The sequence below is a fragment of the Haemorhous mexicanus genome, chromosome 1 (assembly GCF_027477595.1).
Source record: "Haemorhous mexicanus isolate bHaeMex1 chromosome 1, bHaeMex1.pri, whole genome shotgun sequence".
In the NCBI taxonomy this organism is placed as follows: domain Eukaryota; kingdom Metazoa; phylum Chordata; class Aves; order Passeriformes; family Fringillidae; genus Haemorhous; species Haemorhous mexicanus.
This window is the reverse complement of record NC_082341.1, coordinates 67,968,782-67,990,542: the sequence shown is the minus strand read 5'-3', so window position 1 is coordinate 67,990,542 and position 21,761 is coordinate 67,968,782. Positions and strand designations below refer to the sequence as shown.

The window sequence follows — 21,761 nt, the reverse complement described above, 5'->3', positions numbered from 1 at the left end:
CAAAATGTCAGTCTGTGCGTTCCACTAAAACACGAACCATCAATCAGAAATAATCTGTCTCCTGCAAGATTTCACTAAAGTTCACAACCGTGAGATGATTTTGTTGGCATTAACTATGGAGCTTTTCTTTTTTCTTGAGGGGGAGGGAGCATCCAGCTCTGATTTACCAGTATAAATTTTTTTCATAGCAATAATTTTCAGAATTTTCTCAGTAATAATTCTTTTAAAAGTGTCCTTCTTGAGATGTGTTTTTTAATTTCTGCTCTCCGTTAGGACAACTACATGTACAAAATTTTATAGGCTTATAATTCTGTATGCTGTATAAAAACATAAATAAAAACCTAGAGGTCAACATAAATAAAATAAAACTTTTATTTTTTTTAAATAAAATTATGTTTTGGTTAAAGAAAAGATAGTGTGTCATTTTTGTTAGTAGTACAGACAATTTTTTATCCAAAAGAATACATTGTGCTTTATTGTGTCATTTGTCTGAATACAGACTCAGTGGAATATCTAAATGATACCCTGCTCTGAACTCCAAGTTGAAAGTAAGTTTTTATTATACTTGAGGGAAACAATGGGTTCAGCTGCTTATTGCAAGGAGCAATTGTCAAGGGAGAGTTAAACTCAATTACTGTAACCATACTGAATAAAAAATACTGCCAAGAACAAAAATACGCCTGGGTAAAGACAGCTACTGAATAAAAAAATCGACATAAAGCGTATCAAATATTTATTTATCTGGGCAACAAAGGACTATGATACATTGATAGGCATGGAAACTACTGCCGGCACAACTCAATACAACACAACTATAACTGCTTCCAATATGGCCAGTGGAAATACAGGATACCAGGTGGTCCCGAATGTTTGGAGTTCTTTGGGAAAAAAAGAAAAAAGATAAAAATAAAAACTAAAGAAAGGGAGAAAAAAAAAAGGGAAAAAAAAAAGGAAAGTAAAGCTAAATCTTGTTTTAAAAGACATTATTAATTTATTGCTTTGTTGGTGCTTTCGGGAGAAGGACAGTGGATGAAAATAACTTTTTCATTTTCCACAACACATAAGGGTTGTAAAACCACTAACATGTTTAAAAACCTTGCCAGGGTCCAACATCACTTTATTTTATCTTCAATGAGAAACTAAATGTCATACTAATTATATATAAAAATTAATGTTTTTTTATTTGTTCAGCTGCTTCATTGTCGCTTTTAACATGCTACAATAGGGCTAAAAATGATGAATCCCAGAGAAAAACCCCCAAAAAACCTCTGATATCTAAATAAGTACCATGAACCACATGATGAACTAAGAGGGGAAGATTTAAAACCCACTAAACAAGAGGTAAACGAGATCACCAGATAAATAAAAAAAGGCTTAAAACAGACTCACCATATTTACAATTCCCATTAAATTACACATAAATAAATATATACATACATGAACACTGATTCCCTTATATAATAACCGTGAATCGTGTTGCAATAGAAAGTTCAAGTTGGTCGCTTTACCTTGGACAGGAAAAAGTTCTACAACTGAAGATATGACATGGAACCGCTTGTGTTTTGTGTTCAAGTTTATTCACAATACTGATAAAATGTCATCAGTCCTCTTTGTCTTTTGTCTGTCTGCTGTTGCTGTTGTACTTTTTCACTTTTTTTTTTCATTTTTAGTATGGCTACAATCTTAACTGAAGTTTATGTAAGGGAAGGTGGTGATTCAGTCCGGTGAAGCTCATAGAATTTTTAAGTATCATTTATTTCTTTTTGTTTGTTTTTTTTTTTTAATTTTTTAATATATTTTTAGAAAAAAAAAGTCCTTTTCTTTTTTGTTTTATTTTTTGTTGGGTTTTTTTCTCCTTTTGTTTTATTTAAAAAAAAGTTCACAAACTCAAGACAGAACTTTTTTTCTTTGCTGGCTCCGTCCCCCTGTTCTGTTCTCTTAGGCTCCAAACTGGGGTAAAACGATGGTGGCAGTGGGAAGAGGGGGGAATTTAAGCAGGAGCAAATGGAAATGTGGATGCTGGGAAGGGGTGTGGAGAGAGGGCAGAGCAGTCCTGCAGAGTCAGAGAACAGGACTGGCAGAAGGACGCTCATTCTGTTGCTGTAGCCTGGGGTGCTGGGTGCCGGGGAGAGGGAGGAGGGAGATGAATGGATCGATCGATGGGCTATGAGGGGGAAGGGAGAGGAGCATGTGTGGGGGGAATCCTCACTTTCGGTGCTTCTCCTCTTTGTCGCCGCTTTTGGTGCTGTTGTCTGTGTGGCTGTTGGGGTTGTTGCTGAGGTACATTTTGTCCATGGCCTTGAGCGCCTCGGTGAGATAGTTCTGCAGGGCGGTGACGGCAGCACACACCGCCGGGCTCCCAAAGCCGTGCGAGATGAGGTTGAAGTGGGTCAGGCAGCTCTGGATGCCCGGTTCCAAAATGGGGTTGGGCCGTGAGTTCCCCAGGGGAGATCGGTCCTGAGCCAGCAGGTCGGTGAACTCTTTACAGATCTGTCTGTAGCACAAATGGAGCAGAGAGACAGAGGGAGGGAGGGAGGGAAGGGAAGGGAAGAGAGAGGGAGAGAAATGAACCATCACTGGTGGCAGCAATGCCTGTGCATTCTCCCTGCTAAATTGCACAAGCCCCTGGATCAAGGGGGCTCCTGCTCTTTCCTTTCTTTTCACACTCTCCTTTCTCCCTCTCCTCTCTATGCATCCTTCCCCAATTCTCACACTTCCCCAGCATGCACAAACCTCTTCCCTTCACCTTGCATGCATACATGACAGCACACCACACATCACACCCCAGCCCCATCCACCACACCGGCAGGCAACAGGAACATGGAAACACATGCCTCTTGCCCCACCACTTTCTGTATCTCAGCCCCCAACACTCTCCACAAAAACACATCCGTGCCTAGCTGGGGTTTGGAGCACAGACACAGTTTAAAGTTCCTGAGGAGGCTTAATAGACAGGCTATGATATCCAAAGGTAAGCTAAGGGATTTATCCATATCTTAGAAGATTTCTTTTTTGGGGGGAACCAGAGAGAGATTTGGGCCTCTTCCTTCACAAGGCTAAAACACACACCTGTGTGTCAGGAAGAATGAGTGAGGGCAAAGCTGGCAACTGAGGATTTAAATTAGGGTATTCTGAAACATTTATATATGTAAATCTCTACCTCCAAATCCAAAGGGACCTTTCCACAGAGGGAAAGGCTGACGCTAACCAGAGCCTGGAAATTTCCTTCCAGGGAGGTGAGAAGGGAGGATACGAGGGCATGGTGCAGAAGATAGGTTATATCACCCACTCACTGCACAAATGGTTGGAGAAATAACACACCTTACAGCAAGAGAGCTCAGAGGCGTGTTGAAACAGTTTGTATTCTAAAACCCATGTTAATGTCTTCCAGCCATAAAGCAGCTCCCATCTCCTGCTTGTATCCTCTGGCACTGTGCCCTTTGGTGACACCTCCGTTGGTAATTAAGGGCTACTAAACAACCCTTTTAATTTGCAGCAAACATACCAAAACAATAATTTTCTTTTCACACACCACCTGGAAGTCTAGGCAGCCCCACCAACGATAAACTCTGCTAGCATTTTAACTGTGTACAGATTGTCATTTAAAATATATTTTTAATATCCCTGTATTAGCTAAGTAACAGAGCTGCTTAGGCAGGAAGAACCATTCCCGATTTTAATGAACTGAAATCGGTTTAATGTGCCAGTTTTATTTTACTGTCAATGGGAAGACTTCCCCTTCTACTTAAATTGATAAGCTAAGTGAATAGGCCCAGAAGATGTTTTGCTTTGAAGAATTACTGCTTTTTCTGTAACTAAACATCCACTCTCAATTTGCACAATTCACATTCAAGGTAATCTGCACAAACAGATTTGGAGGAAACCAAGCTGGTCTGTAGAGCTCTCCTATACCAGGAGGGCCAACACACACCCTCACAACCTACAAAGCCATCAGCCACTGGTTATGCAGCAAACAAATATCTTCACAAATAAAAGCCTCACACTCGAGTTTGTCCCCCTCCCTTATTTCTAAGCAACATGCCAGAAAGTTAAATGTCTTACTTTGTAGCTAGAAGCATGTTTTTTCTTGTGACTTGCTCGTTTGGATCGGAATGTTGTCGGTTGAGAAATTCAGCTACTGCTTTGGCAGGAAATTCTGTCTCACAAACGTACCCAAAATCTCTAGCTAGATGTACTGCTTCTCCTGAATAGGGAGGCATGGGTGGGGATGGAAAGAAACACAGCTCATCAGTACACATTGAACAGAGGCAAAAATCCATTTGAAAAAAACTCCAAAAAACCACTACATTCTACTTGGGCTTTTCTTCTCAAAAGCTTGGACATTTTCTCTTTGAAAAAGTTAGGGCCAGAAATGTTAATTACATACTATCGTGCAGTTTTCATTGTTTCAGTTGAAGGTAATGCAAATGAGTATTTTCTTAACAATTGTTACAAGTGAAATCTCACATAAGAATTTTTAAAAGTTCACATTGACTAAGAGATACTCTTAGACAGACAGGCTCCATCCATCTAGAATGTGTGCTTCGATTTACATCTCCATATCTATAGAGAGCCATTTATGTACATTTTATTCACAGCTATTTACTCTGAAAATGTGTTTGCCTCAGCCACATTTCTATATTCTTTTGCAATGCATCAATGATTAATATTGATCATAATTACTCCTAGAGCTCTTCTAAATAAAATGCATTAAACAGCTAAGTGTTTAAAATTTAACTTGATCGCATATAATTATATGTTCACCCCCAAACGATTAACCATGAGAATTTTAGGGTCATTCCACTGAGTCTGTCTGTTTTGTTGATTTTCAAATCTTTGGTTTTAATTTCCTGAACCAGTTGGTTTTTACTGCAGGGCTTCCTGCCATTAGCTCTAGCTCCGGAAGAACGCATGCGCCAATTAGAGCTTCAAAGCCTCAGTCCAGTGAGCTTGTTTCCATAAAATGGAGCGGATCATAAACAATAACAGTACTCTAGAAACTGCCTCATCGCTATGGGACTCAAAGCCTCAGCAGTGTTTATACCATCATCTCCCCAGAATTAGCCACCATCACTAAGTTATCTGAAGATCAGGCCTCTGGTTTTGTTTTTTTAAAAAATCATTCTTCTCAAAGCCATTGTACGTGAAAGCCAAACAGAACAATAGATTACCATAAAACCCTCTCCATATTCATTAACATCACAAATAATGTTAAGCATCTACCAAATCTAGACTTTTTACAAGTTTTCCCCTCGCTATTTTTTTACCACAGCGTATCAATGCAATTGCAAAGCCTTTTCAGAAACATGAAGATGCGGTAATTTTCACGCAGTATAAATATAGTTTGTTCAGTAATCCTGATGTTTAAAAAAATGACGCCTGGCATCATCGCACAGCGTGTCTTTCCCCGTCTCTTTGAACATGAAACACTTCTCTCAGAATGCGAAGCAACAACAAAACAAATTCCCACCTACACAACCAAACTTAAGCTGAACCTGGACAGCTCAGGCTGAGTTTAAAAGCACTTTACAAACTGAACCAGTCTAAAATGCAGCTGAACTCATAAGTAAGGAGAAAGGAGAGGGGTCTATCTGCAGGCCTCAGACACACTTTGTGTCAGCCAGTGTGACACAGCCACTGCTTCAAAACTAAATGACTGCAAATTCTTGAGCTTCCCACCTCCCCGTACAGACAGCAAAGGACATCCCAAGGCATTAAAGCAAGTTGCACCTTTTCCAGCCAAAGCAGAGGAGAATGATACAGCCAAGGGAACATGTGTTCTGAAAATGAGAACCAAAAGGGAGTGGGGGCTGGCAGTGGTGCAACTTTGAGGCTTTCAGGACACCATTAATTCATGGCTGAGGTCAAGGATTCTCAAATTAATTCAGGAAGTAATGGTCACGCATTTCTCAAATGCAGATGTCAGAAAAGTTAAATGATTTACTGTTATGTGGCTGCAGGCTGGGAGGGAAAAGAAACCTAAAGTAGCTGCAGCTTATGACATTTAAAATTGCTTGGTTGTCCACCTGTGGCAGAAGAACAGCAGTGAAGTATTAGAGGCTCTGCTGCCCCTAACTTTCAACTCGATACTCAAGGGTCTCTTTTGGGGCTCATAAGCCCACAATCCCCCTTCACAGGGATCCTTCCCGTGCTGCTCCCAATGAGATCTGCTTACTCCACAGAGGGATTACTCATCTGAATGAGCGAGCAAGATGGGGCCCTGAAAGCATCTAGCTCGGAAACTTAAAAGCAAATACATAATAGAACGCTTTGCTGAGTCTGCAGGACTCGCACAAACCCATTTCAGGTTATGACAAAAAGCAAAGGCACACAATTAACCTGATCTTTTTTTAAGACACAGAAAATAACACCTTTCCAAATGCCAGTGAGCAGCATCAACTCTGGGAAAGGAGAAAGAAAACCTGAACAACCCAACAGCAAATCTTCTCCCATTTGGCAAAAGCAACAGGCACATTTTCCAAACAAGCCCTCCCAGCTCTTTGAGTCACTTACCCTCCACGAGCGATGTGAGCAAGGTAACGTTAGCAGCTTTACGCCTCCCGGCTGGCAGGTTTAGTCCTATTTTGTCCAGTTTCTCCCTCAGAGATCTCCCTCCGTTTTTAGACTTTGCCCTGCTCCACACAGAAAGGCATTGAGAAATGGGGCTTGGGGGAACACCTGCTCCTACTTTGGCTCCCGCCCACACTCATGCCCACAACACATCCTTTTCCAGGTTAGGGAATAAAAGGTTTAGGCACAAGGGATGGGATACATGGCAGTGGGAGACTCAAGACCAACTGTTGCTGAAAGCTGAATCCCACATATAGGGATGGTGCTTTGGATCACGCCTAGAGAACGGTGACCCTCACTAAGGTCTAACTCAGCCCCAGAGCTGATGTGGAGCTCTGAGGTGTCTCCCTGAGCTCCCGAGGTGCCATGGACACAGGGGCAGCTTCTCCCTGGGCATGAAGTGGAGGGGGCCGATTTGCAGGGCCGGCAGCCCCAGAGCATCACTGCCCTCACACCAAACTACGTGGCCCATCTGTGGCTTCTACGTGGCCCATCTGTGGCACCACAGCAGAGCTGGGCTAAGAAGGGCTGCAGAGATGGGAGCTGCCTTAATTAATCCTGGATGGTATTCCCTGCCCAGGCACTGCCTAATTGCCTGGGTGAGTTCACCACGGGGTGGGAGGCCATGGCAGGGTGCCCGCCACTAAGCCAGTCCTCTCTGTGAGTGTGTGTGTGTGCCCGTGGGGGTGTTCACGGCCACGAGAGGGACAGGGACACGCACGGCCCCCACGGCGGGGCCCCGGGGGCCGCGCAGGGCCGCGCGTTGCCATGGCGACAGCGCTCGGGCCCCCTCCCGCCTCCCGGCCGCGCCGCCCCGCCAGCCGCGCGCGCCCCGCCCCCTAGCGGCGGCCGCCGCACTCCCCCCGCGCCGCCGCCCCGCGTGGGCGCTCGTCCTCCGCCTTCCCTGCCTCCATCCCTCCCTCCCGGCCTGCCTCCCGCCCGCCCGCACGGCACGGCCCGGCATCCCGCCTCCCGCGTCCCCCCGCCCCTCACCTCCGGAGCACTCCGCCCAGCAGGGAGGCGTTGAGGCACTCGGGCGGCGACAGGCGTCTCTGCACTTCCGCCACCGTGACCTTGTACTTGGAGGTGGAGCTGAGCAGCGAGAGGCGGCCCGGCACCGAGCAGAAGACCTCGTTGGGGTTCACCACCCCGCCGAAGAGCGCGTCCTTGTTGATGGGGATGGAGGAGACGGCGTTGTTGTTAGACTTGGAGAGGGACACGGGGCCTGCAGGGAGGGAGGAGCAGGGAGGTGAGGGTGAGGAGCGGGCGGGGAGCCGGGGAGGGAGGGGGAGGCAGCCGAGCCGCTCTCTGCGGCCAGCCCCGGCCCCGCATCGCCTGCGGGGCAACGGGGACGCAGCGGGGGCACCCCTCCCCTTTCTCGTCGGGAGGCGCCGGGGTAGAGCCGGACATCCCTCGACTCGCAGCGGGGAAATTGAAAAGACCCCGCAGAGGCCCCCGCAGCCCCTGTCGGGCGCCGAGGCCGCCGGGTGCCGCACTCCGGTACCGCCGTGTCGGGCGAGCAGTGCCCGGGCAGCGGCGTAGGATGTGGGGCAAGCCCGGGAACCCCGCCAGCGCACAAATTTAGACGTGGAAAACCCTTAACGCGGCGGAGGACCGGCACCCCAAAATGCAGCTCGGTCCCTGCCCGGCGTTGGCCGGCGGGGAGGTGCCGGGCCGTGCCGCCGTTCCGTGCCTCGGGTCCCGGCCGCCTTCCCTTTCTCCTCTGCCTTAGCCCCCTCCGCTTGGCGGGCGCAGTCCAACCAAGCAGGGGGCTCCCTCCGTTTTGGATAGATCACTTGTGACATTAATAGCTCTGGGAAGGCTAATAGATACAACAGGAGTTAAACGAACTCTTGAGATTACTAATAAAAGAGCCAATTATCATGTCGACTTGGAAAGAGCATCTCTTAAGATTTATCCCTTGCACATCTAATTTGACGTGACAAAGGCTTTACAGGCGGGGGGTGGGGGGGTATGAAACTTCAGGTTCGCTGGCTGTACAGCAATTAGGGTTAGAGAGGAGAGTGCTCAGCACCTCTCTCCTGTGGTGGCCTGGGTACCCGAATTCCAGCTGGCCACACAGCCATAGCACCCCTCAGAGCAGGCAGGAACTAGCTGCGCCTTCCACCCTGCCAGTTTTACTCCAACAGCGTCCTCACTACACAGCATCCAAACCCAAACCACATCACTTTCCACCAAGAACCTGCTTTGCAAAATGCCCTGTGCCACCTATGTCAATCCTTCGATTGTCCAAAGAACGACGGGAAATGAAAATCGAGTGAAAATTTGCAATAAATATTTAGCACGATTTGAGTTCCAGCTTCCAAGCAATTCAATTCAATTCCAAGTGAAGCAAGCGCAAAAAAGCCAACGAAAACCAAACCACCCTAACCACCGACAGACATCAGTTTCCAGAAACTCGTGCCTTGTTCTCCACCAGTCCACCTCATCACCGGCGTGATTTAAATAAGAAAACCCGAAGGAGGGGGAACAACGATTTCACATTCACAGCTCTCGTTTACCAACAACGATTCAAGCCCTCCACTCAGCCAGATGCATGGGGCAAACCATGAAACCCAATTGTTCGCTAATACACTAAAAGACCGGCTCGGATTTTCTACATCATCTGCTAACATTTTTCCTCGTTAACGACAATAATAATTAAAATACCCGGCAAACGTGGCCATTTAAGAGGGCGGATTTCAACCCACATCGCCCGTTTTTCTTTGCTTCCAACCTTTCTCGGCCAACAGTACATGCCAGAGGAAGGAGCCCGGGGCCGGGGGGCTGGAGGGGAGAGGGGGAGGCCGGGTAAGTCCTCCCAGCGAGCAGTCCCCAGCCTGTGACGACATGTTTGGTATGCGCAAGGAAACAGCTTACCTTTCTTAATTACAGTTTGATCTGGGATGTTAATACCGGGGTCTTCTACGTGCTGCAACAAAAGGAACAGGCAGGGATGTCAGTGCACAACCACAACAAAAGGCAGGGAGGGCCGAGGTGGGATGGGGTGAAGGAGAAGTTTTGTGCTCCCCCCATTCCTGGGCACGGTGTGGGGAGGGAAACAACAGATCCTGCACGGAAAGGGGTGAGGGGGAGAAGTGAGGAAGGATATTTGGGAGAGGTTTCCTTTATCGAGAGGAATCCTGCATCCCTCCCAGCTCTTCCCCCGATCCCCAAGAAAAAATACAATAAATCACTCACACCCCCGGGGCCCGAGTGGCCTTAAGCTTCTGACGGCTCCCTCCTCCCGTCCCTACCCTCCTCCCCGGGAAGCAGCCCCGGCCCGGCCCAACCCTTCCCGGGGCCGCTGCGCCCGCTCCCTCTCCCGCGCCCGCGGGAGGGAAAGCACAAAGGAGCGCGGGGCCGGGGGGCCCACGCACCCCGGGCTCCCCCACTATTGTCCCCTCGCAGGTTCCGCGGTCGCGCCTACAGCTGGGGTTCGCGCGGCGGAGTCACGACGTGATTAGAAAGTCAAATGAAATCATGTTTTCTAATTCCAAAAACTGACAGGCAATATAATGTCTGGCTGTGTTTACAAATTAACACCAGTGCTGCTGAGATAGAAGATTTCGCAATCGTTACAAAACCCAGGCATTACCATTTAAAAAACTATTACTTCCTTCTCTAGTCTTTGTCCAACAATAATACTGATTCTAACATTTTCCATTCTGTCTTGGATTTATGCTCCTGTTAATTGTGCCTGATCTCAATGATTCCGGGTGGATGGTACTAAGTTGCTTTATTACAGGTTTTATTATACTCAATGCTCTCATTTGTAACTTGCCTAAAGTGCTTCTGGATTTAAGTATAATTAAATTGAGAAATGTTCAGAAATGACTACTGCTGCAGTTCTTGTGTTTTAACTATATGGGGAAATATGATCCCTTTATGCATGCACCCTAAACCCATAAAGTAAATGTAGTGTGGCATAATACTTTTATTTGTGTTATTTCTACACATATTCCGTACAGGGAGGACTGTTAAGTTTAAAATCCCACAGAGATATTTACGATTAAATAATTTTCACCGTCTACTTGACTTTCTTAAATATTAAGCAGTCATTTTTATTAAAGGTTAACTGTTGCACCAACAGAAAAAATCCAAAATTATCCTCCCAACTCAAGATTTCTGTAACGGATTTTTTTTTTTTTTAACCAGATAAAATACACCTAAAAGATGCACCCTCTTATTTTATACTCTTCTTCACGAAGCCTGCTGATTCAGCCTTACAGAGAAAAAAAAAATTACTAGACTGGCTCAAGGATTTAAACCAGATGGCATTTGGTTTTCACGAAGTATAGCAATGCTATTAATTCATAGATCTGAAGAGGAGGCTTCCTGAATCAGCCCACTACCATGGAGCACAACTGAGGAGAGGGAGAATTCAAGAGAACATTTTAGGTCATGTTTTCCTACAGCAATCAGGGGCTTGCAGTCAACAAATTAGTTTATTCATACGATTGCCTCCATGTTATTTAATATCAAATTTAAAGAGTGGACCTGCATTTAACAGATCCAAATTGCTTACTAAATCCTCCACTTTGGAAAACGTATGCGTTTATTGCAAAACTGCTAAACACAACCAGCAATTTTCTGTGGCTAATTTAGCCAGATGAGTGCTGTAATAAATTCACTATTTTCTCTGAGTATAATTTACAAAAGATTTCAAAATGACCCCCAAAAATAGGTAAGTTCATCTGAATATTATCCTTGCAACACGAAACTGTACTCATTAAACTGTCAGCGAATATATTGTTGTAATATTTGATCCTGTAATTTGGGATGGCATTTCGGCAAAAATCACATCCAGATACCACAGTTCCCTCCTCCTCTTTCCTCCTGCAAGTCGAGCAGCTTCAGTCCCTCAGCATGAGCTCTGTGGGCTTTAATAAATTTATTGCCATGTTCTAATTCCATTTTCAGGGAGAAACCCAGAAAGACGAACTTTGATCACGACCTATCATGTTGCATAAGGCCACTTTCTTAAATGAACAATAGCCATGGCTTGCTTTGTAAGTAGCCTGTGCACTAATGTCATGCTTAATTAGAAATCATTTTTAAAGTCTGTACTCATTGATAATAGAATTAGGTTCCCCCAAATGCCTCCTCCAATAGGCTCCCAATATTTGATTTAATATAGGGTGTAGCAGGTCTGACTCAAATTCGATAACCTATAGGTAATGATTTATGAGGTCATCCCTTTGCACCGCTACTAAAAGAAGGCGGCAGCATTTTAGTATACCTCTTCCCTGATTTGTCAATTAATTCCTTTAGAGAAGAGGATCTGCCCATACCCTCTTATAACTTTGGATGTGGTTATTACATATGCCAATCCTGTACTCATGGGAAACCAATTTTTCGTTCTTAGGCCACTTTTAGCCACTTCCCCACTACCCCCCCTTTAAATTTGTGAGATCTCGTTAAATGTCCTCACAGGCATTTCAGACTCGTGTCTTTCCCAAGGCAGTAAGAAATCCCCAAATGCACGGCCCTGTGGTGATATTATATATTCTTCCAATCGTAACAGCTTATTGTCATTGAGAAGGAAAGATATTGTTAACGATGACAGTAATTTGATTTATTTATATTTTAGTGGGCAAGTTAGCGGGGAGACGTCGCTCAGGGACGAGCTGCGAGAACCTTTTGTTCTAGGTGGGGGCTTCACTTTTCCCTGGGGGACGGGGAGAGGGGGAGTTCTCTTCTTCCCTTCCGCCTATTTTTTTTTTGGGAGGGGGAGGCGGGGGGTTCCCTCCCTCCCTCTCCCCCCGACGTTGAGCTCCCGCGGTAAGAGGGACGAGTGGGCCACCCCTTGGCTTACCGGCACGTCCTCGATAGCGTGGGGGATGGAGTGGAGGGGCAGGTCGGCCAGCCCCGAGCCCAGCCCGTGCGGGGCGTGCAGCAGGTCGTCGTGCCGCCGGTAGTCCCTGCGCGGGTCGAGCCCCGAGAGCTGGTGGGGCAAACCCCGGTGCGTGTGGAGCAGCCCCGTCTCCTGGCTCTGCCTCTGTCCCGGCCATCCTGGGTGCTGGGGCTGTGGCTGGGCATGGAGGGGGTTGAGGCTGTACGGGTCGTTCACGTGGGAGTAGGGGTCCTGAGACTGGGGGTAGATGGGCTGGTAAGGGGGGGGGAAGTAAGGGGGCTGGAAGTCGGCGTTGGGGGTGTGGGAGAGCGGTGGGGCGCTGGTGTAGGGAGACTGACCCACGGTCCCCAACTGGGGTAACCGGGCTGTCCCGTTGCTGGTACTGTCGTGGCGCTCCTGAGATGGGGAGCGGGAGCAAGGGTGGGGGGGGGGGAGGGTTGGGGGGTGGAGGGTGCAGAGGAGGGGGAGGAGGGGGAGGGGAAAGGAGAAAAGAAAAACAAAGATAATATCAAACTGATTTTCCTCAAAATCGCCTTGAAAATTTCATCAATAGTGCAATGAGGGGCAAATAATCGTCTCCGAGGCGGAGAAAAGCAGATCTGGAGATCTCTCTGCCTCTGATTTCCCTTCCCAAAAAATTAAGAGGCAGTCTCGGTTTTTGGAAAACCAATAATAACGGCAATAATGATAACAGCAATAATAGTAATAATTACAACAGGACAGCTTATAATAATTAATAAAACATTGCGGCGATACAGTGTGGATTCACAACAGATCGTGCCCCGTCATTTCAGGAGCAGGTATCTCCCACAAATAAAAAGAATGATTCACAAGCGAGCATTATTGAAATAATAATTCTGCCACAACCCAAAATCCTTCCTCTGGCCCTTAACAGAACCGAGATAGATACTGTCGCTGACATTACCGATCACGTCCCTAGAAAACCCTGGAAAATCCAAACCCACTGCCATTTTGTTACCAGAAAACGCCGAAATAGACTCCAAACAAACCGGTAGTTCCCCCTTAGAGTTTAAGAAATGTTTCGGGAAAAAAGCACTGCCATGGTCCCCCACCTACGGGGAGAGCCGAACCCCGGGTGCCCGGCCGTACGCCGGGCTCGCCAGCGTGCGATTTGGGAGCGGAGCGGAGCGGGCAGCGGCGGCTCGGCCGCCGGAAAAGCGGAGGAATGCGGCAGGCGGCAGGGGGAAGCGCCGCCGCCCCGACGGGCGAGAGGCACCGATATAAGCCCGGGCGCTTCGGCACGGCTCTGCCGGCTCTGGAGACCGGGCAGAGGAGCCCACATGAACGTGTGGGGCAAAAGGAACGGCCTCCACGGAGGAGAATTCGAAGGAAAGAACCACGGTCCCGGAACAGAGAAACGAGAAAGCGAAAATACTACGTTTGCAGGTGGCAAGGTTAAGGAATCGAAGCAGTAAGGTCCAAGCAAAGCCTTTTGCCGTTCGCTCGAAGCAGACCAAAGGAAAAAAAAAAAAGGGGGGGGGGGGAGGGGGAGGGAAGAAAAGAAAAATAAAGAGAGAAAGGGCAAAACGTAAACCACCGAATTTATAAAAATGAAGGGAAGGAAAAAAAGCCCTCTCCGGAAAGCTGGGTATGAAACCCCCACTGCCACCGCCGACAACAATAGCAACACCCAGAGCGCACCGAACCCCCTCGGAGAGAAACGTGAAGCAACTCACCATAGCCGAAAAACTGTGCACTAACATCTGCGAAGAGTCGGGGGTTACAAGTCAAGGCAGAAAAAATAACAAAAAGGCAGAGGAAAGGGACCGGCGAAGCGCGCAGCCCCCGGCGGAGCCCCGCGGGTGCGGGCGCGGCGCGGGCGCGGAGGGAGCGCGGCCGGAGCCCGGCGCTAGGCGCGGGCGGCAGGACCGGGGCGCCGGGGCTGCTCCTGCACCGCGAACGCGCCACGATAATCCATCAGAACTTGCACCGATCTCTGCTGCCCTTCATCGGGTGTTCCCAAGGCGAGCTCTCTATCCTGGCGCGGTGTGAGGAGTCAAAGTTGGTTGCTTTTTCTTTTTTTTTTTTGTTTTGGTTTGGTTTGGTTTTTTTTTTTGTTGTTGTTGTTTGTTTGGCGCTTTTTTTTTTTCCTTTTTTTTTTTTTTAGCGTGTGTGTGTTTGTTTCTTAATCCTTTTTTTTTCCTCTGACTCTTTCTTTTTCTCCTTTGACTTAGCTGCTGCTTCACTTGAGCTCCTAATAACAGATCTGCTGCCTTCCTGGAGACTCCTAATAGCAGATATTCATGACTATTAATATTACACGAACACTTAATAAGGGAAGAATGGCTGGAAATCGAGCGTGAAGCGAGAAGGCAACTCAAGGCAGAGCCTGTTCTAAATGACGTCCATTGAATGAAGAATCAGTGTATCTAATCAGAGATGGGGGAGAGGGAGAGGGAGAGAGAGACAAAAAGGGAGAGAGAGGGAGCGGGAGAGAGAGAGGGGGCACATGCTGCTGCGTCTGACGAATCACAGGAAAGGGGCAACATTTTAAAAGGTTGCAGGGCATGCAAAAGTGAAAGAGAAAGAGATCCGGAGAGAGGGAGAGGGTGGGAGCCAGGAGGGGGGTGCAGAAAGGGGGGGGGGGGGTGGGGAGGGAGTGGGAGAGACGGGCAGAAGGAGAGAGGGGAGGTGGCGCGGGATCCCCCCCCTCATCCTTCCTCACCTTCCCTTCCCTTCGCTTCGCTTCCCGTCCCTTCCCCCCGGCTGCCGCCTCCCCATGTCCCCAGACCCGCAGTCCTTCGCGGGCGCACCTCGGGCTGCGGCTGCTGCGCGTAGCCGGCCTCAAAGCCCAGGGAGAAGAGCGGCTGCTCGCTTCCCGCTTCGTTCTTGCTGCCCTCGGCCGCACCGCCGCTGCCTTTACGCGGGGTGGGCTCCGCGGTACCGCCCGCCGCCGCCCCGTCCATGCCTCGACGGCGCCCCGCCGAGGGGCTCCCCTCGCCGCTGCCCCCGCGGCGGCCGCCCCGCGCCGCCGAGCAGGCTCGCCTCCGTGCCCCACGTCCCGGAAACCGGCTGGGAAAGTTTTTTTGGGTGTCTCCCCCTCTGGGTGTCAGCCCTCCTCCTCCTCCTCCTCCTCTTCCTCCGGTTGGAGCCCAGTGCAGAGACCAGCGGGCGCCCGGGGCGGGGGGGGCTGGGGAGCCCAAGGAGCATCCGCCGGGCTCCCCGCGGCCCCCCTCTCGGAGGATCCGGGAAGAGACGGAGGAAAAAGGCAGGAGGCAGCAAGGCGGGGAGGGAAGGAGGGCGGGAGGGACGCGGGGGGGAGCGGGAGCCGGGAAAAGAGGCAAGGCGAGCGCTTCTCCCGGCCCAGACAAGCCGGGGCTCCGGCGCAACCCGTCGGACTGGCTGTGCAACTCCCAAACAACTCCCTTAAAACAGGCACCGCTCCGCTCGCCGCCGCCGCTGCCCCGCCGCAGCCGCCGCGCCGCCGGCGCCCGGCCCCACGCTCCGCCCGCCCGCCCCGACCCCCCGGCGCTCCAGCCGCCCCGGGCTCTAAGCGTGACTGCCCGGGCTTTTAAACCCTTTTTCTAGGTTTATCTTTGTTCTTCTTTTCTTTTTTTTTTTTTTTTTTTTAATCTTTCATTCCTTTTTGTTTCTTTTTTCTTTTTTTTTTTTTTTCTTTCTTTTTTTTTTTTTTTTTTAATTCTAAGGCAGGTTCTAACCCCGGCGGGGGACAGCCACCCTCTTTTCCATCCTCTCTTAAAAGTGTTCTCGCACCCGCTCCGAGGTAAACACGGAGAGCCAACCCCAGACGTACGCACACAATCCGGCGGGTTCGCGGAGCGGCTGCTGCTCCCTCCGTGTTTGGTAACACCTCGGTGCGAAGTCCCATTAACGCGAGGCAACAAAAGCCATTTGCGATGAAATCCACACGCTCGCACGTGTGCAAACTGGAAGACCGGTCCTGAGGGGAGGGAGGGGGAAGAGGCACGCTTTCCACCCGAAATGCAGCTGAGGAGTATGTGTCTTTTTTTCCCGGTTGAAAAAAAATTAAAAATCCAAAACACAAAAAAAAACAACTCAACCAACTAAAAAAAAAATTAAAAAAACATTACACAACCCACAAACCCCAACACCCGACACCTCATTCATAGAAATCAAGCGCCGGCCAAAGAGTGGATCTAAAGCTCAGCTCCCGCATCGGGAGACAGCTTCATCCCAAACTCCTGGATCAGGGACTAGATCACCAAATCACTTAGTCGGCGCTGAGCCTGCCGAGTCCTCGGTCCCTTCCCTAAACTACAGCATCCCCCAAAATAGCGTCAGGGTCGGATGGGAGAGTGCCCCTTTCGACCCAAAGATGCATGTCGGCAAGGCTCCGGCGAGGCTGAGGGGATCTTCCCGCGTGGGTCACGACCAAATAACAGCGTTCACTTGCAAAGTAGCGTCTTTTATTGCGCGGTTTGAACCCACTGCATAGGCAACTTTTTCGAAACGGGTGACAATAGTATTCGTTGGTTTGAGACTAGGCATGGGTCCTGGACATGGCTCTTCTTTTTCCTCTTCTTCTCCTTTTTGTCAGATTAAAAGACACTCGCCTCTTTGTAAAAATATGGATGCATATACAGGCACACAGAGAGATGCACGCACACAATCTGTGCTGAACGGCTCCAAAACCAAATGAGGTGGATTTTATTTATTTTTTCCCAAGCGGTTAAATTACTATGTCTCAAACCCGTGGGAATGTGGCCCTGAAAATTAGGAGGCTGGGGGAACACTGCTCCCAAAACCCGTGATTTCATTTAGGCAGCTGACCCCTGTAAATTTGTGCAGCTCGGTATAATGAACCCGCAGATATATCGAAAAGGCTGCATTTAAGCGTCGGTCCTGAGCCAATTTATTTGGATGCCTCGGGTACCTAGAGTGCAAGAATAATTCTCTTCCCTTTGTCTCTTGGCCCTCTCATTCATTCATCTGTCCATTCATTCAGCCGGCCGCCTATCCATCCATCTATCCATCCATCCATATGGATGAGTGTAGCATACTACAAGAGCCTTATCTACGGAAGATCTACCTATAGACCAGGCTGCTTCTGGATCCTGTTTGCCTTTCCTCATACACTTCCGACAAAGCCGTGTTTCCACAAGCCCCGAAGTTCCTGGGGAAGGACCCCAGCCCCTCTCCGGCTGCAGGACCGCAAGGAAGCCTGACGACGGAGCAGAAGTTTTCCTAAACGAAATTGAGAGACGGAGGGATGCTGAAGGCTCCCGCTTGTAGCTGCGGGGCCGGGACTCTGCCCGGGCCCGGGGGAAGCGCTTACCTCACATTCCTCATACTTGATATTATCCGTCAGTTTCCAAAGCATTTTCATGGATTGGTGCTCGAGAGAGGATTTGGTTCTCCCTGCCTTGCCTCTCCCTACGGTGGCGGTGCCGGGCGGCGTGGGGAGCGCGGCTGGCGGAGGCTCGGCAGCGCTCCCGTCCGCGCTCGGAGATCTCCCTCTAATGGTGGAAACTTTTCCCTTTTCCAGCTCTTTACCCACAGTCTAATCGCCTCATTAGCATATCAACAACAGCCCAATTGCTCGCCAGCACAACAACCTGCAGCGATGGACACAGGTAGAAGGGACCCACGAGCAAGAAAAAAAAAAAAAAAATTAACGACAGAAGAAGATTTCTTCGACTTGCCGAGCCCCGGCGCGGGGGGGCAGTGGGCCCTGCCTGTCTACCTGCGGGCCGCTGCTAGCCCTCGTGCCTCTGCCTGTCAGCGGGGAGGAAAGTGGCCAGTGAAATCCAAGAGGCTCCCATCCGCAGAAAGTTTGGGGCTAGCCATGAAGCCACCCCATGGGATTTATCTCTCTCCCTATCCACTTTTTTTTCTTTTTTTTTTCTTTTTTTTTTTTTACACTGAGGTTAAAGGAAGCAAAGCGAGGAAAAACGAGACTCGTGTCCTGCTCGAACGAGGTTATTGTCTGCGGAGGCTTCAGTTGCCCTCTGGATTCGTTCTTTTTTTTTTTTTTTTTTCCTTTTTTTTTTTTTTTTTGTGGATATTTTAAAAGCTTCCTTTCTTCGCAAACTACTTTTTTTTTTTTTTTTTCCTTCTCGGTTCTGTTGGCTATTGGTCTTCAAAAAAAACCACCACCCAAACAAATCCAACATTATCTCCCAAACAGAAGTGGGCGAACTGTAAATTGATTGTAGCAGGAGCCAAAGTCTTTTGCAAGCACTTGAGCAAAAGGACAAAACAATGACCACAATAAAACTTTGGTACTTTCTTAGGTGGAGCGCTTCGTTTGCTTAACAATGTGCCGCTAAGGGATCGCTCAGGCTGCCCTCCTGGAGGGCTTGCTTCTCCACCCTTCTCCTCTTTTATTTCCCCGGGTGCCCAGCCTTGATAAATCCACCGCAAGGCTTTGTTTTTCCCGTTTTTCTTCTTCTTTTTTTTTTTTTTTCCCCATCTCTGAGTGATCACTCTCTTCACCGAAGAGCAAGGCATTCCCTCTCCGCGGGGCTGGCGCGTCGGGCCTGGCGCAGCTCGCCACGCTAGCCGTGTCCCCAGGCGTCCCCAGGAGCCGGGCATCCCCATGGTTGCCCGTGCACCTGGCTGCCCTGCTGCTCACCGAAACTTCCTTTTGCCGACGGCAAAACCTGCCTCGTCGGCCTGGAAGACCCTCCCGGGGCTACCCTCCCCTCCGCCCTCGACGTCGGAGGAAAATTTACTGCCTCCAGGAGCAAATGGCCCCTGCACTCCGATGGGGAGCCGCAGAGGGCCCTTGGGGGCCCGGCCCACGTGTCGCCACGCCGGGAAGGGTGGCAAAGCCCCCGGGCTCCCGGGACTGCTCCTTCACAAACACAAACATCCATGTCCCCTAAACGGAATTTTTTTTTTCTTTCCCCTTCCCCCTCCTCCGCCATACTCCCACCCCCGATGCTCTTTTTCACCAGCGCTTTTGTCTACCACTGGCAGGAGAGTAAATTGTTGTTTTTACTCCCATTGAGGTTCAAATGGAGCTGGCAGATTAAGCCTAGTTAATGCCCCCGGGGGGTGCTGGAGATGAGAAAAAGAGGAGGGAAGGGGGTTGACGAAGGGGCCCATGGCCCCTTAGCGCCGTCCTGTCTGAACCGGGGCGGTCGGGAAAGCCTCCCACCCGGGACAGCCTCCCAGCTGCGGCTGCTCGGGATTCCCGTGGGCCAAAGGCCTGACTATTTTGCTTTCTCTCCCCGGGCCGGTGGACCGCAGGGCTGCGAGGGGAGGGGGCGGTTTTCCCCGAGAGATCCGCATGGGGCAGCGGGAGGCGATTCCCGCGACCCGGCCCCTCCGGCCAGGCGGGGCGAGGGGCGGCCGCAGCGCCAGGGAGAAGGGGCAAGGAAGGCCGGGGTGTAAGGAAAAGTCGGGAATAGATTTCAAGGCAGATAACCCGTAAATACGATTGCGCAAGAATTGATTTCAGTGAAAGAAAAGAAAAATCTTCTTTTGATAGCTTTTTCGCACCGGTCGGATAAAAATATGTTAGCCGATGTACAAATAATTTAAATAACTTTTGTTTACTTATTTTGCCCCCTCACCCTTTTTTCTTTTTTTTTTCAGATGACTTGGTGCTACTCTAATGAAATAAAAAAAAAAAAAAAAAAAGGTAGTCTAAGGAAAGATTTAGTCGAGAGATTCTAAAAGTTGGGAGCAGAAAAAGAAACCAGGCTCTCATATGGAACAGGACTGTCCTGGGAAAGAAATAAATTCTTTAAAAGTCCTTTTCTCTAAGAAAATCCCGTGTGCTTGAACAGGACGGTGCATCTTCCCTTTCACTAGCCGGCAAACTGCGGTCATCCGGCCCAGCGGACGGGCATCAGGGCGCTCCAGGGTTTTTCAAGTCTCCCGGTTCGTTAGCCTCCGTAACTCCACACGTGTAGCCTCGTCCGTGGTGCCTGCGGGTCCCCTCGGGTCCGTGGGGCCGGCCGAGGCCCCGGCGGGCCGCGTGTTCCCTGCCTGGCCTCTTTCGCCGATGGGCTCTGCTTTTCCCTTCAGCTCATCCCGAGGAAGTGCTTTCCACGGGCGCCCCCGGCGCACCTACTACCGGGTGGGACCCGGCAGCGTCATTTTTCCATGGGACAGGCTAGGGTGGGAGCTAGTGGAGAGGTTTCAGCTCCCGCGGCGCGTCCCCGATGCGCGCCAGGTCACGCCGCGGCTGCGGGCCCTGCCCCGCGTGGGGTCCCGCCGCGTCCCGTGGGCAGCCCCAGGGCCCCGCGGCCGGCCGGCCGCCTCTGGCCCCGGACACGGGGACGCCGGGCGGGCACACGCCGCCCTCGGCCGGCCCACGCTGCCGGGGTCGTGTCACCCGCGGCGGCAGCGGCGGAGCAGCCCTCGCCCCTGTCGACCCCAGTCCGCCGCTCTCTACCTGTTGCAGTCGGGCCTCACGAGTGGCCGCGGGCGGCTCCAGCACCGAGGGCCTCAAAACACCCAACCCCAGCGTCAGGCTCGCCCCCAACTCCCTCCAGGCCCGTCACCTTTCTCGCTCCTGCCCAGCCTCCCGTCCCAAAGTAACAATAAACCCCCCCAGGGCAGAGGGTCACCTTACCTGCCAGTCCCCCATCTTGGCAAGGATAGACATGCTGGCTGCGGGCTCCGAGTCCCCAGGTCCCTGCTGGTCATGGACTGCGAGGGCAAGCCACTCGCTTGGGACGCCTGTGGGTAAATCCTCCCCTTACCTGAGCCGGGACTCTCTCACCTGGCCATAAAGAGCTGGGTGCTCCCTGCCCGCGCCTGCGCGCTGCCTCCGCGCTGCCTGCGCGCTGCCCCCCGTCACCGCGCTCCCACCGCGCCCGCCCGGCCCCGCCGCTCCCGGGGCATCAGCCGCGCTGCCCCCCGGGGAACTCCCGAGCGTGCCCCGGGAGCCGTGCCGCCGCTGGACCCCTGCCCGCTTCTCCACGGTGTCGCGTCCCGGCGCTCCGCCAGCCGCGGGCAGAGGGCAGCTCTGTCCGCCCGGGTGCCCGCCCGCGGTCAGGGTGGGGGCGGGCGAGCCCCCCAGGCTTCACCTTCCCCCGGCGGGGCGGTAGAAGGTTATTTCGGGGGCAAGTTTTCAAGGACTACATGGACGTAGTAGTAGTAGTAGTAGTCATAATAATAATAACAACAACGACAACATCAGTAGCCCAGAAAGGCAGTGCACCGGCAAGGCTGAACTAGCCCATATGGGGGACGGAAGCACTGCAAATTGCCTGGGGAGTTCAGGGAGAAACAAAGACATCTCCCCTAGTGCATACAGCCTTTCCAGCCCCTGGTACAGGGGCCAGGAGGGGGCGGGCGGCAGCAGTCGGCGCACCAGGCTGGCCGGGGTCTGTCCCGCCGGGCTGCGCGGGAGCGGCGTGTGCTGAGGGACGCT

At 50.7% G+C, this 21,761-nt stretch overlaps 1 protein-coding gene across 5 annotated transcripts; it reads right to left on the bottom strand.

Annotated features, from left to right (window-relative positions):
• Positions 1-716: 716 nt before the first annotated feature.
• TFAP2A (transcription factor AP-2 alpha) lies at positions 717-21,096 on the bottom strand. Of its 5 annotated transcripts, none has more exons than XM_059852569.1 (7): positions 20,958-21,096; positions 12,389-12,823; positions 9,451-9,502; positions 7,564-7,795; positions 6,514-6,632; positions 4,063-4,204; positions 717-2,494 (listed from the first exon to the last, which is right to left on the bottom strand). In XM_059852569.1, the coding sequence occupies exons 1-7, from the start codon at positions 20,988-20,990 to the stop codon at positions 2,206-2,208; spliced, it is 1,302 nt and encodes a 433-aa protein (XP_059708552.1). In that variant the 5' UTR covers positions 20,991-21,096; the 3' UTR covers positions 717-2,205. The 5 variants fall into 5 exon arrangements, with proteins under 5 accessions (XP_059708552.1, XP_059708540.1, XP_059708570.1 ...); XM_059852557.1 differs by lacking the exon at positions 20,958-21,096 and adding an exon at positions 17,706-17,847; XM_059852587.1 differs by lacking the exon at positions 20,958-21,096 and adding an exon at positions 15,202-15,462 and having other exon boundaries at positions 12,389-12,664.
• Positions 21,097-21,761: the final 665 nt, after the last annotated feature.